Genomic DNA, 14,442 nt, shown 5'->3' on the forward strand with positions numbered 1-14,442 from the left:
TCTAGGCTTGTTTAAATCTCTGGTTTCCCCAACCATTAAGTGGGGAACACTGCTTCTGTGAGACAGCACACATGAGTCACCAACCCTGCCCTCTGCCCCTCCCATCCCAAGGGACTCAAAAACTCAGTCCCGGTTCCTTTCCACTCAAACACTCAATAGCTTTATTTGCCTTTGGCTGGTTTCTGGGGGGCGGGGGCGGGGGCGGGGGTGGGACAGGAGGACTGGAGAAGAACAGGGGCTGGCAGCAGCCCAGGCTTCATGCGCCCTCTGGTGGGCCTTAGAGGCAGGGACCAGAAGTGCAGCCAAGCCCAAAGGACTTCGCAGTGTGGAGGCCACAGTCAACACAGTCTAGGGGAGGGCACTCAACTTCATTTGCCTTTGGCTGTTTTCTCAGGGAGGAGAGGGAGGGCTGGAGAACAAGGGGGCTGGCAGCAGCCCGGGCTTCATGCGCCCTCTGGTGGGCCTTAGAGGCACGGACCAGAATTGCAGCCAAACCCAAAAGACTTTGCAGGCTGGAGGCCACAGTCAACACAGTCTAGGGGAGGACTGCAGTGTTCCTCAGGTCTGGGCCCCGGACCCAGCTTCAGGAGACTGGGCATGTTGGGAGGAGGCCCTGAACCTCTGGCTCTCATACTCGCCCGTGTTGGATGCCCGCATGTTCTGCCGAGCCTTCATCTGCTTCAAACGGTTCTTGTCCACTTCCCGCTTGGTGAGGATGAAGAGGAGGATACCACAGGGGAAGCCGATGGCCCTAGGGGTGGGGAGATGTGCATGCAGTTTGGGGAGGGGCCACGCCGGAGCCAGAAATGGGGGAATCTCATTCCAGCTTCATGGTTCTCATGAACACCGCAATACCTCTTGTGCCGACTTAGCCCCTGCAGTGGCTGCTGGAGGGCCCTACACGGATCAGATCCTGCTGCAGCCCTGCTTAAAACCCCTTACCAGGTCTCCATCACTTCCCAGCCAAGTCCAACGTCTAGTCATAGCACAAAAGGTCCTGTGTAGTTGGGTCTCTGCCCACCTCTTCCTTCCTTTTCCCTGTAGTCTGACTGATACCTCTCCACATGAGCCCCACAATCCTGCTACATGGCCTGTGTGTGAGTCTCCAGAAGGCCCATTCTCTTTCCCTCTCCAAGTCTTGGCAAAATTTCCCTCTGCCTAAACTGCCCCACACCTTTCCCAGACTCCCCTTCTTAAATCTAAAAAACTGCTATTTGGTAGGCACCTTGGTGTGAGGGGTAGGGCATGGAGTCACAAGACCTGGTGAGCACCCCAGCTCTGGGCCTCAGTTCTCTCATCTGTGACATGGGGATGTACTATTTAGCAGAAAGACTAGAACATTACATTGTTAAGTTCTGGCACACCTCAGGTGATGAAAGAAAACAGTTAAATTCCCCCTCGTTTCCTTTTGATATTGATCAATAATACGTATTAAGGTCAGAGTTGAATCTGAATAATGATGTACTGAACACCTAGATGAAACCTCACTTGGATCTCACTCCAAGCTCCCAAAAGAGGACGAGGCCAGGGACCAAATTCAAATCAGATTAGCTCCGATTCCACATACTTTCCCATCTTCCCTGCCCCATTCCTCTGAGATTCCAGTCCTTGCACCCAGCAATCTGTCCCCACAAGCTTAGATTCAGCTTTACCACCTGAAACTTGCAGAAGTTTCCGAGTCCCGCCCACCCTGGTGCCACTCCCTATTGGTGGGCAAAGGGTTAGTTAAAACTCACCAGGCTAGTCCCACAGCTTTCATGGGGTTCTTGCCTCTCTTTCTGGGAATGTATTCCAGTTCAGGAGATAGGGGCTCAGGCTCTTCCTTGCACTCCGGGGAGCTGTGGCTTTGCAATGCCCGGGTCCTGTTCTGGGCAGCTTTGTTAGCTGTGGCTCCTGAGAGAATCCCTGTGGATAGAGATAATAAAGGTCAGTAAGAGGATGAAGAGAAAACCTGGGGAGGAGTGAAGAAGGGAAGTGACAAGTGCCAGGGAGAATCCAAAGGGAAATGGGAAAATCGCCATTGAGGTGACACCGTTGGAAGCCCCTTCCACGTCACTGGGTTCATCACCCTGGTGCCAGGAGAACGAGCTTCGCTATTCTTTTTTTTTTTTTTTTTTTTATGAATGCTCTTTTATTATTTTATTTTATTCATTCATTTTAGAGAGGAGAGAGAGAGAGAGAGAGAAGGGGGGAGGAGCAGGAAGCATCAACTCCCATATGTGCCTTGACCAGGTGAGCTCAGGGTTTCGAACCAGCGACCTCAGTGTTTCCAGGTCGACGCTTTATCCACTGTGCCAGCACAGGTCAGACAGCTTCGCTATTCTTCATCTCCGCAGAAGACAGGATGGCAAAGACTGCGGTGGGTCTCACATGAGACGTAGGAAGGGAATCCGCGAAAATGTTCTCAAACCGCAGGATATTAGCACTGGGAGGGAGATTAAAGGTGGTCTCCTCCGTCCCCTCTTTATAGGAGAGAAAACTGACCTGCGTCGCTCAAGGTCAAACTGCTCATTATCTGGAGATAGAACACAAGCCTCCAGAAGCTCAGCGCTCTTTCCTCTGCACTGCGGTGAGTGCGAAACACCTGGAGCGCGGGAGTCTAAAAGGTTTCCTCGGGACACCCTCTCGCAACAAGACCCCGGGGTGTTGTGTAACCCGAAGGCAGAAGGCTGTGTTAGGTGACCTCTACACATTATCTTATAGCCCCCCAGACTCTTCAAGATCCTGCAGAGGGGTGCGAGGAGGGATGGACAGCCCTGACCTCGTGCTATCGCCGGGAAGGATGTGAATAAAAGGGGGTGCCCTGCAGTCCTGCCCTCCCCGGGGTCCCTTTTCTTACCCCGGAGCACGCGGGCATTTCTCGCCCCCCGGCCCTTCAGCGCCGTAGCAGCTACCACCGCCGCCATGTTCAGATCCCACCCCCCTTTCACCGCGGTCTCCGTCGGGAATTGTAGTTTGCGTAAGGGGCCTCCCCCGCTCCTTCCGTCCCACCTACAGAGCAGAAACTACATCTCCCAAAAGCCCTCAGAGCGGAAGGGGCCGAACTACTTTTCCCAAGAGACCCAGAGGTGCGCACGCTCTCTTGTTTCCCTCCTGTAGGGGGCGGAGTAAGGTCGGGCGGTGTTTGGGTTCTCCCCGCCACGCCCCATCCCCTTCTTCCAAATCTGCTCTGTGATTGGAGATTAAGCTAGTCAATCCCTTTTCCTATTGGCCAAATGGCCGTCGCTCTTTCTTCCCTGGGAGCCGCTTACGCCTACTTCCTTCCCAGGAGGAGGGGCCCGAGTTCCGCGTCGTCGCGCAGAGCTGACTCTGGGAGGCGTTTGGGCCCAGAGAAGTGGATCTGCTGCTTGCGCCGCATGGAGTCCGAATCGGAAAGCGGGGCTGCTGCTGACACCCCCCCACTGGAAACCCTAAGCTTCCATGGTGATGAAGAGATTATCGAGGTGGTAGAGCTGGATCCCGGTCCGCCGGACCCGGGTGAGAAGAGCCGGTCCTCAGGCCATGGGACGGACAGGAGGCGCTAACCCCTGGCCTCTGACCCCGGCTTTCCCCCCTCCCCTCTACACCCTACCGGTTATTTCTACTGATCTCCTTCGCCATTCCTCTCTCTTCCCACCCCCACACTGAGTTCTCGGGCCTGGTCGGGGTGGGGGTTCCCCTGACGCCTCCTCCGGCCCTTCCCCTCACACACCCCCTTCCCATCATCCCCTCGGTCCTCCCTTTCCACCCAGGCTCTGGCCAACCCAGGTGCTCAGACCTCTCCTCTGGCCCCCCCCACCCCCCGCTGCTCCTCGCCCCCGCTTCATCTCATTCGTCTGTCCTCACCCTCTTGCCACATGATCCCCCCCCCAACACTTACCACACTTGACTCCATCCCTCGTACTTACTGCCTGCTGAGCCCCATTTTTAAACTCTCTCCCATAAGCAGATGATCTAGCCCAGGAGATGGAAGACGTGGACTTTGAGGAAGAGGAGGAAGAGGAAGAGGGTAACGAGGATGGCTGGGTTCTGGAACCCCAGGAAGGGGTGGTCGGCACCATGGAGGGCCCAGACGATAGCGAGGTCACGTTTGCATTGCACTCAGGTAGGTTTCCGAGGAGATCTGTCATAAACTCAGGCCAGGCTGGCATTTGAGCATCGCGCATCTGCTGTGTACTGAGCATTAGGAGAGACGCAGAGATCAGGGAATGCTGGCCTTGCCCTGAAGCAACTTGTAGGTAGGGGGCAGTATGATAGAATGGACGGGAGCTTGGCTTCTGGAATCAGTTGAGAAACCTGAATTCAAATCCTGCCTGAGCGTCCTGGCCGTGTAGCTCAGTTGCTCAGTGTCCTCCCTATGCATCAGGGTTGCAGGTTCTATCCCCTGTCAGGATACAGACAGGAATCAACCAATGAATGCTTAAATAATTGAAACAGCAAATTGATGTTTCTCTTCCTTTCTCTCTTTAAAATCAATCAAATTAAAAAGGAAATCCTGCCTGTGCCACTTAGCCTCTCTGGGTATTAGTTTTCTTTAAAATAATTACCTGTGGTCTGACCTGTGGTGGCGCAGTGGATAAAGTGTCGACCTGGAAATGCTGAGGTCCCCGGTTTGAAACCCTGGGCTTGCCTGGTCAAGGCACATATGGAAGTTGATGCTTCCAGCTCCTCCCCCTTCTCTCTCTCTGTCTCTCTCTCCTCTCTCTCCCTCTCTGTCTCTCTCTCTCCTAAAAATGAATAAATAAATAAAAAAAATTAAAAAAAAAATTACCTGTGATAGAGGTTTTTAAGAAATGGTACCTTGCCTGACCAGGCGGTGGCGCAGTGAATAGAGCATCGGACTGGGATGCGGAGGACCCAGGTTCGAGACCCCAAGGTTGCCAGCTTGAGCGCTGGCTCATCTGGCTTGAGCAAAAAAAAAAAAAAAGCTTACCAGCTTGGACCCAAGGTCGCTGGCTCGAGCAAGGGGTTACTCTGTCTGCTAAAGGCCCGTGGTCAAGGCACATATGAGAAAGCAGTCAATGAACAACTAAGGTGTCACAACGAAAAACTGAGGATTGATGCTTCTCATCTCTCTCCGTTCCTGTCTGTCCCTATCTGTCCCTCTCTCTGACTCTCTCTCTGTCCCTGTTAAAAAAAAAAAAAAGAAAAAAAAGAAATGGTACCTTGAGATACGAATTTAATTCGTTTTGTAACCAAACTCGTAAGTCAGTCAACTCGTATATCAAACTGCCGATACTGGACCCGTGCGCCAACGTGCCAACTAGCGGCAGCTTCCTGAATCATGACTCATATCTCGGAATTTTGCTCAGATCTCAAACAAAAATACAGACCGAGTCACAGCTTGTATCTTAAAGAATTTCGTACATTGGTTGGTTCGTATATCAAGATACCACTGTACTTTTAAGTAAATTAGATGTTATAGTGCCTATTTGGTCATATTGTATATAATCCTCAAATATTAGCTCTTAATAAGAAACTAGTAATACAGTGTTCTCTTTTCTCCGTTTGTAGCCAGCCTGGTGGCATCATATGCTGAGAGCTATTAGCCCTGCACATATACCCTCCTCTTGTCCGTGGCATCGGTAGGGGGTGGTGAAGGGTGCAGCACGGTAGTGGGATCTGCTCTGGAGAAGGACTTGGAGCTTGGCAAGCTTGGGAGGGATTTCCCCAACAATCTTGAAGTATATTAAAAAGAACTTGGACGCATCCTTTTCCAGGAGGGAAGCTCTGTTGCTTTGGGTGAAAGGGGATAGGCAGCCCACAGGTCCCAAAGGACAGAGTCTAGGTGGGAGCCCCATCCCCTCACCTGTGGAATATCTGTTGGGACAGCATCTGTGTTTTGTGTGAGCCTGGATCCCAAGACCAACACCTTGGCGGTGACAGGCGGTGAAGACGACAAGGCCTTTGTGTGGAGGCTCAGCGATGGGGAGCTGCTCTTTGAGTGTGCAGGTAAGGGGCTCTGGAGGTGAGGTCGTGGCCCGCAGCACTTGTGCATCCAACAACCATTTATTAACCCTCATTTTGCCAGCTCTAGGCTGGGCCTGAGGACTCCAAAGAAGAATATTGCAGTCGTGGACATAGGGGAGGGAGGCTCTCGCTGGGCAAAGGAGTCTGGGAAAGGCTTGAGAGGAAGAGACACAGGCTGACGTAGGAGTGTTTGGGAAGAGGGGAGAATGTGGTATTTCACGCAGAGGTGTGGAGTGGACACAGGGTAAAACATAGGCCTGGGCTACACGTGGTTGAGTAGGGGGCCAGCAGTATCTCCCCTGCAGTGACAATGAGTTTGGTTACCTGTTCTGCTGGGATCTGCCCTTTTTTCCACCCAGCTGGTTCTTTCAGAGGCCAGATACCTGGGTCATGAGCGCCCAGCACTAGGTGCCATGACAGTCTCTTTCTGCTTTTTGTATGTTTGTTTGAAGGCCATAAGGACTCTGTGACTTGTGCTGGTTTTAGCCATGACTCTACCCTGGTGGCCACAGGGGACATGAGTGGCCTCTTGAAAGTGTGGCAGGTGGACACCAAGGAGGAGGTCTGGTCCTTTGAAGCAGGAGATCTGGAGGTAAGATCATTAGGGTGGAATTCAATTCTGGGGGGCCTTGGGTAGTTGGTGAGAGTTGGGGGTCCAGCCCGCCTTTCCCAGGCCACACCATCGCCATTCTCAAGGCACAGCAAGAATGTCTGTGCCCGTTACCCAGTGCCCCCGCTGACGCAGAGCAGAAGGTGGGTGGGGCTCATAAGGCAGGTTCCTCGGTGGCACAGGGTGATGAGCTTCCCTGCTGACCCTTCCTTTCTGCCTAGTGGATGGAGTGGCACCCTCGGGCACCTGTCCTACTGGCGGGCACCGCCGATGGCAACACCTGGATGTGGAAAGTCCCAACTGGTGACTGCAAGACCTTCCAGGGTCCCAACTGCCCAGCTACCTGTGGTCGAGTCCTCCCTGATGGTGAGAGAAGCTTCCAAGTGTCCTTTCTTGAGTGCAGAGAGGTTAGATGCAGGGCCATGTGCCTCTCAGGCTCCCTCCTGGGCCATCTGAGCCTGTTCTTGGGAGCGCTACCTCCTAGGCCCCAGAGCAGAGAGCTCCCCCTTTTCTACCCTGAACTGGGTCCCCTCTGCTGGCATCTGGAGCAGAGTCTGTTCCCTCACTTTCTTGTCTCTCTCTCTTGTCCCCTGCCCCCTCAATTTCCTTGTTGGGTGTGTCTGAGTGTCCTGTCTGTTCTCTGTTTGTCTGTGCCTCTGGCCCTTTAGGAAAGAGAGCTGTGGTCGGCTATGAAGATGGCACCATTAGGATTTGGGACCTCAAGCAGGGAAACCCTATCCATGTACTAAAAGGTATTGGTGGTGGGGAAAATGGCCCCTGGGCCATCGTGGGGAGGGGCTAAGACCTGGGGCAGGTCCCAGAGGGCACAGGAGGAAGTCTGACTTATCCCCTGGGCTCCATCCTAGGGACAGAGGGTCACCAGGGCCCTCTGACCTGTGTCGCCACCAACCAGGATGGCAGCCTGATCCTAACTGGCTCTGTGGATTGCCAGGCCAAGCTGGTCAGTGCCACCACCGGCAAGGTGAGTGGGACCTGAAGACTAGCTGTGGAGCCCTCCGCTTCTGCATCTTCTCCCTCCTTGTTCTGCACTCGACCTCCCTGCTTTACCGCCTCTCTTCTCTATTAGAGGACTAAGTTTCCAGGCCCTTCTCTGATCCTTTCCTCTGGCTCATAGGTGGTGGGTGTTTTCAGGCCTGAGACAGGGGCCTCCCAGCCCAACCTGGGAGAAGGGGAGGAGAGCGAGTCCAACTCAGTGGAGTCCTTGGGCTTCTGCAGTGTGTGAGTGTGAGCCGGGGCCTCGGCCTGGAGATGAGAGGGGCTGCCCTTGGGGAGGGGCCTGGGCGGCAGGGCCAGGAAGGAGGGAGGGCACACGAGCCCAGGTGGCTCTGTGAGCTTGGTGGTGCTCTCTTCTACCCAGGATGCCCCTGGCCGCTGTTGGCTACCTGGATGGGACCTTGGCCATCTATGACCTGTCTGCACAGACCCTCAGGCACCAGTGTCAGCACCAGGTACAGGCAGCCTGGTTGTGGGGAAGTCCAGGCGTCTGGGAGCATTTAGCCCAGGCCTGGCTCCTGCTCAGTCCTTTTCTGTGGCCCCTTCCCCCTCCCCTCCTCCCTCCTTCCCTCTCTTCCTCCTTTTCTCCCTCCCTCCCTCCCTCCCTCCTTCCCTCCCCCCCTCCATGAGAGTTGGGAGCAGATGCCTCTCAGCTCGCCTGCCCCTGACCCCACCTGGCCTCTGTTGCACCCTGGTAGTCGGGCATTGTGCAGCTGCTGTGGGAGGCGGGCACGGCCGTGGTTTACACGTGCAGCCTGGATGGAGTCGTGCGCCTCTGGGACGCGCGCACTGGCCGCCTGCTGACTGACTACCGGGGCCACACAGCCGAGATCCTGGATTTCGCCCTCAGCAAGTAGGTGGATGGGGCAAGGGCTGGGTCTCTGCGTTTGGAAGTTGGGAATAGCATGTGGCTGGCCACAGGGGCTTGGGGATGTGTGTGTGTGTGGGGTTTGTGGGGATGCTGGGACTCAAGGCTGGTCATGGCTTGTCAGGCAGGAGCGTTGGGAAGCCTGTGGGAGTCGTCACTTCCGGTTGACAGTGACTAGCTGGGTCCCTGTCACATCACAGAATGTCATCATTTCTGGGGCTGGGGAGCTGGGACTGGGAGTGGCTCTCTTCTCATCCTCTCGCTGATTGCTGGCTTCCAGTGTGTTCACTGGACATGGGTGTGGCCCAGTGCTAGGCACTCGGGTCTGGAGTGGCTGTGCTGGAGGCGCCCTGGGGTAGGGGGCTTGGGGCCGGCCCTTCCAGCCATGCTTTCTGCCTACAGGGATGCCTCCCTGGTGGTGACCACGTCGGGAGACCACAAAGCAAAAGTATTTTGTGTGCAGAGACCTGACCGCTAGCGGCTGCAGCCTCTGCTCTGTGTCTGGTGTTGAGGTGAAGGGAGACCCCCACCGGCAGAGGCAGGGGGTACAGGGAAGAGGACGGGAGGGGCCTCGGACTCCAACCCCTTCACACTGACTTGCCCCCTGTCCCTTTCTTCTCTTAAGAGCCCCAGCCCTCAGGTCCCTTCGCCCCTCGCCCGGACCTGCGGGACCCTCAGAGGGAGGTTCAGACCTCTCTCTTCCATTGTCATTGTGGGAGTGAGTCATGGCTGCCTGTCTGTACGTGGGGGTAGGTCTCTGCGGTGCCCGTTCTTTCCCTTCCCAAGTCTCTGGGGGTGGAAAGGAGGAAGAGAGATAGTTACAGATTTTAAAAATGTAAATAAAATATACTTCCCAGAGACAATGTCTGTGTGGCTTCTGTGGTGGCTGGACCCGGGAAGAACTGGGGAGGCTCATCGGGGTGAGGCCCCGTCTGCGGCACTTCAGCCCTCGGCCCACCCTCGGCCGGTGCTGCGGCCCCGCCTACAGTCTGTTTGGAGCTGGAATCTCCCTGATGTCTGCCCGGCTTTAGGTTCTTTCCGCAGCTGTTCCGCCGGCCTCTCCCTTTCTGCAACATGGAATGAGACGCTAATAAACTGGGCCGGAGGAGTTTATTCGACCAGGGAGAAATAAAATAGGGGCAGAGTCTCTGATCCAGAGGTGTGCGGACAGGTGGAGACAGGCTTGGTGGCTGAGATGGATGGATGCTTCTGGAAGGAGTGAGCGGAGGCCCTTCTAGTTCAAGTCCAGGTCTGTGCTGCTCTGGCTGCTGGCGCAGTAGGCAGTGCAGGGACCAGGACTGCCCGGGGAGGCTCTTTCCCGCAGCACCCGTAGCCACCTCTGGGCAGCCGCCCTCCAGGGAGCGGTGTAGCGCTGATCACCCAGCCCCATGGCCACAGGCACGGCTGCTGCACTGGCACTGCCCAGTGAGACGAGGGACAAGAGAGTTCCCGGCCCCAGCGGCGGGCGCTGCTCATAGGCCAGCACCGAGAGGAGCAGGGTGGCCACGTAGGGCCCCCAGCACAGCCCGAAGAGCAGTGTGGCTCCGGCCTGTGCCCTCGCTTGCCTCCAGGTAAGGGCCCGGGCCAGGGCCGAGGGTGCCCCGCGGCACACTGCCCGCTCCAGCCGGCGAATGTCCTGCAGCTGGCGGTGGGCGGTGACCAGCACACGAGCAGAGAGAAGGGCGGCAGCACCCACAGCGGGCAGCAGAAGCCCGTAGACTTCGAGGTAGAGGTAGGGGGCTGGGAAGATAGCCTGGGAGCTGCAGTTGGCACCAGCGGCCCAGTGGTTCCACCCCAGAGCGGGCAGGCTGGCAAAGAGCAGGGGGCCGGCCCACGTGAGGAGTAGGGCCAGCCGAGGGCTCCCACGGGTCCGGAGAGGCCGCAGCACGGCCATGTAGCGCTCCCCGTGCACCAGCAGCAGGTTGGCGAGCAGGGAGAGGAAGGAGAAGTTGGGAGCCAAGTATAAGAAGAGACAAGACCAGTAGCCTCGGCGGCTCTGGCTCCACAGGCCTGGCAGTGCCGGCAGCGCCAGCCCCGTGAGCAGCCCCGCGAGCAGCAGGCTTAGGAAGAAGCAGCCAGCAGGCAGGCTGCGCAGGCGGCGGTCCCTGGCAATGCCCAGGGCCAGGAGCAGGTTGGCCATGACGATGAGGCTTGCCAGGACCAGGGACAGCCCAAAGGCCCCCACGGGAACAGCGCTGGGCACCTCCCTGGTGCTATTGGGTGTCATCTTGGTCCTGGGGACAGGGGAGGCCTTGAACAATGGCCGGCACTCCTGGACAGAAGACGGGGTGGCCAGAGTTAGTGTGGGGCTGCACATTAATCTAGGGGTTGTAGCCCAATGGGCTGTAGGCTATATACACATTTGTTTTTCAATTAATGGCCAAATAAAATTTACATAAAATTTTCTATTTTTAGCTTCTCTTAAAAATCACTTGAGCCTGACCAGCCAGTGGTGCAATGGATAGAACATCGGTCTGGGACACAGAGGACCCAGGTTCGAAACCCTTAGCTCGCTGGCTTGAATGTGGACTCATTTGGCTTGAGCACGAGCTCACCAGCTTAAGCGCAGGGTCGCTGGCTTGAGCGTGGGATCATGGACATGAACCCATGGTTGCTGGCTTGAGCAAGGGGTCACTTGCTCTGCTGTAGCCCCCCCCCCCTCCAGCAAGCCACATATGAGAAAGCAATCAATGAACAACTAAGGTGCTGCAATGAATTGATGCTTCTCTCTCCCTTCCTGTCTGTCCCTATCTGTCCCTCTCTCTGTCTCTCACTAAAAAAAGAAATCAGTGTGGCAACATATATGTCCTGTATGGCAGCCCAGCTGGAGTGGAGCAGGGGCTGCCTTCAGAGAGGTCCCCACAGTCCCCACACGCCACTTCACTTTCTTCTGTTATCTGCTTGGTCCCCCTGAAGCAGCTGTGTTTATGCCTGTTTAGACTGAAAGGTGGACCCACCCAGCCCCAAAGCATCTTGTCCATCCTTGCCTCTACCCGGCAAGGCCTCTAGATGAGCAGAAAGGGAGGAGAGGGTGTGGCCGGTGTGTGGTGGTCCTCTGGCCAGCTTAAGTTGAGACTGCCCTTTGGGTTGGGGCCTGGTGCTAGGAGTGGGCGCTAAGATGAAGAGGTCCCTGACCAGACGCTCGCAGCGTGGCTGGCACCAGAGCGTTAAGAATGGGAGTGGGGCAGAAGTGAGGTAGAAGCAGGGCTCACTGAGCATTAGAGGTAGTGATGAAGCCTGGGCAATGGTGGCAGCCAGCGGGATGCGCTGTCCCTTGCACCCCCTCCCCCATCCACCCCAACCAACTGTGGCCAGTTGGTTACAGATCAGTGAGCAGCCTCCGGTAGGACTTCCAGCCCATAAACTTGACGCATCTGCACCAAACGAGCAACAGTTCCCTTCCTGGGAACTGCAGGAGGGAGAGGAGTTGCGGGGGGGTGGGAGGGGGAGGGTTGGCAGTGAAGGTGGAGATGCCAGCAGCAAGGACACCCAGGGCTGGAGCTGACCCTAGAGCAGAAGGAGGAGGAGCTGCTGGACAGGGCCCGACCTCTGGCTCTGATGGGTCCCTGTCCTTTCCTTCACTGGGCTCCTTGACCTCAGTCCTCCAGCGACCTGGCCCCACTGCCACATCAGGAAAAGGGGAGGGTCCTGGGCCCTGTGGGAACTCCTGCTCTGTCAACAGGGGAGCAGGTGCTGTTGCTAGGATTCAAGTCAATAAGGAAGGGATTCCTGCTGCCCCCTCCCCCAGGTGGGAGGCTCAGAGGGCTCCCAGCACCCTGAGCTCGGGAAGAGCTGCCCCTTCTGTTCAGTCCCCTCAGGGCCCCCGGGTGGGGCCTCCAAACTGCCCCGCCACTTCTTCCCGTTTCTGTTCCTCAGTCTTCCCCAGTGCTCCCTACTCAGGACATCTGTCTTCTCAGCAACGCTCAAGTTCCTGCCCCCCTCTGTCCCTGCATGGTCAACTTTATTAAAGCCCCCAAGACCTCAGGGTCCGTTACTTCAGACCTGGCCTCTGGGTCCTGGCTTGGAGCTCCAGCCTTCCCTGGAGGGCACCCTCTACCCCACCTCACAGAGCAGCAAGAAAGGCAGGGTCAGCCCCCAGGGGCGACTTCCCAGTGGTGTGAGGGTAGCGTGACCGGGTGGCTCTCTTCAGGATCTGGGGTTGAGGTCTCCAGGCCTGGCCATGGTGGGGAGGGGGCGTAGCTACTCACATGGCAGCCAGAGACAGGTGTTGCTCCCCCAGCCTGGGCTTTCCTGAGTGTCAGGGAGCTGCTGCAGCCAGCCCTGCAGGGCTTCTGAGATGTCTGACTTCCCGGCCTGGGAGAGCATGGTGTCTCCACGCTGGGTCAGCAAGGCCCCGGAGGGATAGAGCTGAGGCCGGCCTGGCCCCGCCTCTGAGGGTGGGACCTGGCACACCCCGGGCTGTAGCAGCTGAGAGGCCTTCCTCCCTTTCTGGCTGTACCAGTTTCCCCTTTTCAGCCTCCGGCCATAGCTTGTCACTTGGGTGGCAGGTCACCCAGTTGGGAGACCTCTCCCCTGAGCTATGCATCCCAGTTAATGAATAATGATTTCTTCTCTCCTTCCCCACTTTCTGCTTCAGCTAATACATCTACATTTTACAAGCCTTATACCACCACATGGCCAGCCAGCTGACGGCACACTGAGCTCCTTAATTCTGCTTGTCTGCCAAGGAGGAGTGTGTGTGCGATGGTGGCAGTGGTGGGGGTGTTTGGGGCCTAAGGATCTTCACTGCCCCCCGTCCTATCCCCTGATGGGCCTTTCAGCTGATAAAGCCAGCCTTGCCTTCTAGAATCTGGAGTCATTCCACGCTTTTCTCAACGGCTCTGTGAGTCAAGTTCTGAGCTATGCAGTACAGACAGCTCTGGGGGTGTGACCTTGGCCTTACTTTCTGGGCCTCAATTTTCCCACTTGTAAAATGGGAAGAAAGCAAGCCACTCTCAGGGTTGGTATGGGAAATGTCACGGGATAACATAGGTAACTGATTAGATCACAGTGCCTGACAATGGGGGCGGGGAAGGAGTCTCAACAAGTGACTCCTCTTCTTCCTCCTCCATGATGATTGAGGCACAAGCCAGTGCTGGGATCAGAGAGCCTGGCTTTGGACCTCAGAATCCTGGCTGAGATCTTATATATCTTTTTTTTGTGTGTGTGAATTTGGGCAAGTAACTAAAGTTCTTTTGCCTTTAGTTTTCTCATCTGTAAAATGGGGCTCAGATTGTATTAACCAGTTGTGAGACTAAATGAGATAGTATGTGATAAAAACAGATCAGTGCTTGGCACATAAGCACTCAATGAAAGGTAGTTTGTTAACAACGTTTAGAGGACTGCCCTTCTCTGAATTTTCCTTCCTTCCACATACCCATCCCCTTGAAGAAAGAACTCCTTGAGAAAGGCAGATAGCCTATGAAAAGCAAGGGCTACCTTGACTGGGTAGCTTGGTTGGTTAGGGCTTTGTCCTGATATGAGAAGCAAGGGCTACCCTGACTGGGTAGCTGGTTGGTTAGGGCTTTGTCCTGATATGAGAAGCAAGGGCTACCCTGACTGGGTAGCTAGTTGGTTAGGGCTTTGTCCTGATATGAGAAGCAAGGGCTACCCTGACTGGGTAGCTGGTTGGTTAGGGCTTTGTCCTGATATGAGAAGCAAGGGCTACCCTGACTGGGTAGCTGGTTGGTTAGGGCTTTGTCCTGATATGAGAAGCAAGGGCTACCCTGACTGGGTAACTAGTTGGTTAGGGCTTTGTCCTGATATGAGAAGCAAGGGCTACCCTGACTGGGTAGCTGGTTGGTTAGGGCTTTGTCCTGATATGAGAAGCAAGGGCTACCCTGACTGGGTAGCTGGTTGGTTAGGGCTCTGTCCTGATATGCAAAGCAAGGGCTACCCTGATTGGGTAGCTGGTTGGTTAGGGCTTTGTCCTGATATGCAAAGGTTGTAGGTTCAATTCCTAGAACAGATTGGTTTCTCCCTCTCTCTCTAAAAAATCAAT

At 55.8% G+C, this 14,442-nt stretch overlaps 3 protein-coding genes across 3 annotated transcripts; 1 reads left to right on the plus strand and 2 right to left on the minus strand.

Moving 5' to 3' along the window:
* Positions 1-137: 137 nt before the first annotated feature.
* On the minus strand, positions 138-2,978 carry LOC136306946 (probable hydrolase PNKD). Its single transcript, XM_066233877.1, has 3 exons — positions 2,840-2,978; positions 1,737-1,905; positions 138-751 (listed from the first exon to the last, which is right to left on the minus strand). The coding sequence occupies exons 1-3, from the start codon at positions 2,904-2,906 to the stop codon at positions 559-561; spliced, it is 429 nt and encodes a 142-aa protein (XP_066089974.1). The 5' UTR covers positions 2,907-2,978; the 3' UTR covers positions 138-558.
* A 291-nt stretch (positions 2,979-3,269) lies between these two features.
* On the plus strand, positions 3,270-9,304 carry AAMP (angio associated migratory cell protein). Its single transcript, XM_066233875.1, has 11 exons — positions 3,270-3,477; positions 3,929-4,084; positions 5,812-5,931; positions 6,402-6,541; positions 6,781-6,925; positions 7,228-7,311; positions 7,426-7,541; positions 7,695-7,798; positions 7,938-8,028; positions 8,272-8,426; positions 8,844-9,304. Exons 1-11 carry the CDS (start codon positions 3,357-3,359, stop codon positions 8,917-8,919), a joined length of 1,308 nt encoding a protein of 435 aa, XP_066089972.1. The 5' UTR covers positions 3,270-3,356; the 3' UTR covers positions 8,920-9,304.
* A 233-nt stretch (positions 9,305-9,537) lies between these two features.
* Positions 9,538-12,791, minus strand: GPBAR1 (G protein-coupled bile acid receptor 1). The gene is made up of 2 exons (XM_066280219.1): positions 12,650-12,791; positions 9,538-10,713 (listed from the first exon to the last, which is right to left on the minus strand). The coding sequence occupies exon 2, from the start codon at positions 10,666-10,668 to the stop codon at positions 9,676-9,678; it is 993 nt and encodes a 330-aa protein (XP_066136316.1). The 5' UTR covers positions 10,669-10,713; positions 12,650-12,791; the 3' UTR covers positions 9,538-9,675.
* Between the last annotated feature and the right edge of the window lie 1,651 nt (positions 12,792-14,442).

This window comes from Saccopteryx bilineata, chromosome 5 (assembly GCF_036850765.1).
Source record: "Saccopteryx bilineata isolate mSacBil1 chromosome 5, mSacBil1_pri_phased_curated, whole genome shotgun sequence".
In the NCBI taxonomy this organism is placed as follows: Eukaryota; Metazoa; Chordata; class Mammalia; order Chiroptera; family Emballonuridae; genus Saccopteryx; species Saccopteryx bilineata.

What these genes read in the sequence shown, in the direction of transcription:
- AAMP (XM_066233875.1), top strand. Translation starts at nt 3,357, where the DNA reads ATGGAGTCCGAATCGGAAAGCGGGGCTGCTGCTGACACCCCCCCACTG. An exon ending in TCCCGGTCCGCCGGACCCGG is followed by an intron (nt 3,478 to 3,928) that starts GTGAGAAGAGCC and finishes TCCCATAAGCAG; the next exon opens with ATGATCTAGCCCAGGAGATG. An exon ending in GCTGCTCTTTGAGTGTGCAG is followed by an intron (nt 5,932 to 6,401) that starts GTAAGGGGCTCT and finishes GTTTGTTTGAAG; the next exon opens with GCCATAAGGACTCTGTGACT.
- LOC136306946 (XM_066233877.1), bottom strand. Translation starts at nt 2,906, where the DNA reads ATGGCGGCGGTGGTAGCTGCTACGGCGCTGAAGGGCCGGGGGGCGAGA. An exon ending in AAATGCCCGCGTGCTCCGGG is followed by an intron (nt 1,906 to 2,839) that starts GTAAGAAAAGGG and finishes CTCTATCCACAG; the next exon opens with GGATTCTCTCAGGAGCCACA. An exon ending in AAAGCTGTGGGACTAGCCTG is followed by an intron (nt 752 to 1,736) that starts GTGAGTTTTAAC and finishes CCCCACCCCTAG; the next exon opens with GGCCATCGGCTTCCCCTGTG.
- GPBAR1 (XM_066280219.1), bottom strand. Translation starts at nt 10,668, where the DNA reads ATGACACCCAATAGCACCAGGGAGGTGCCCAGCGCTGTTCCCGTGGGG.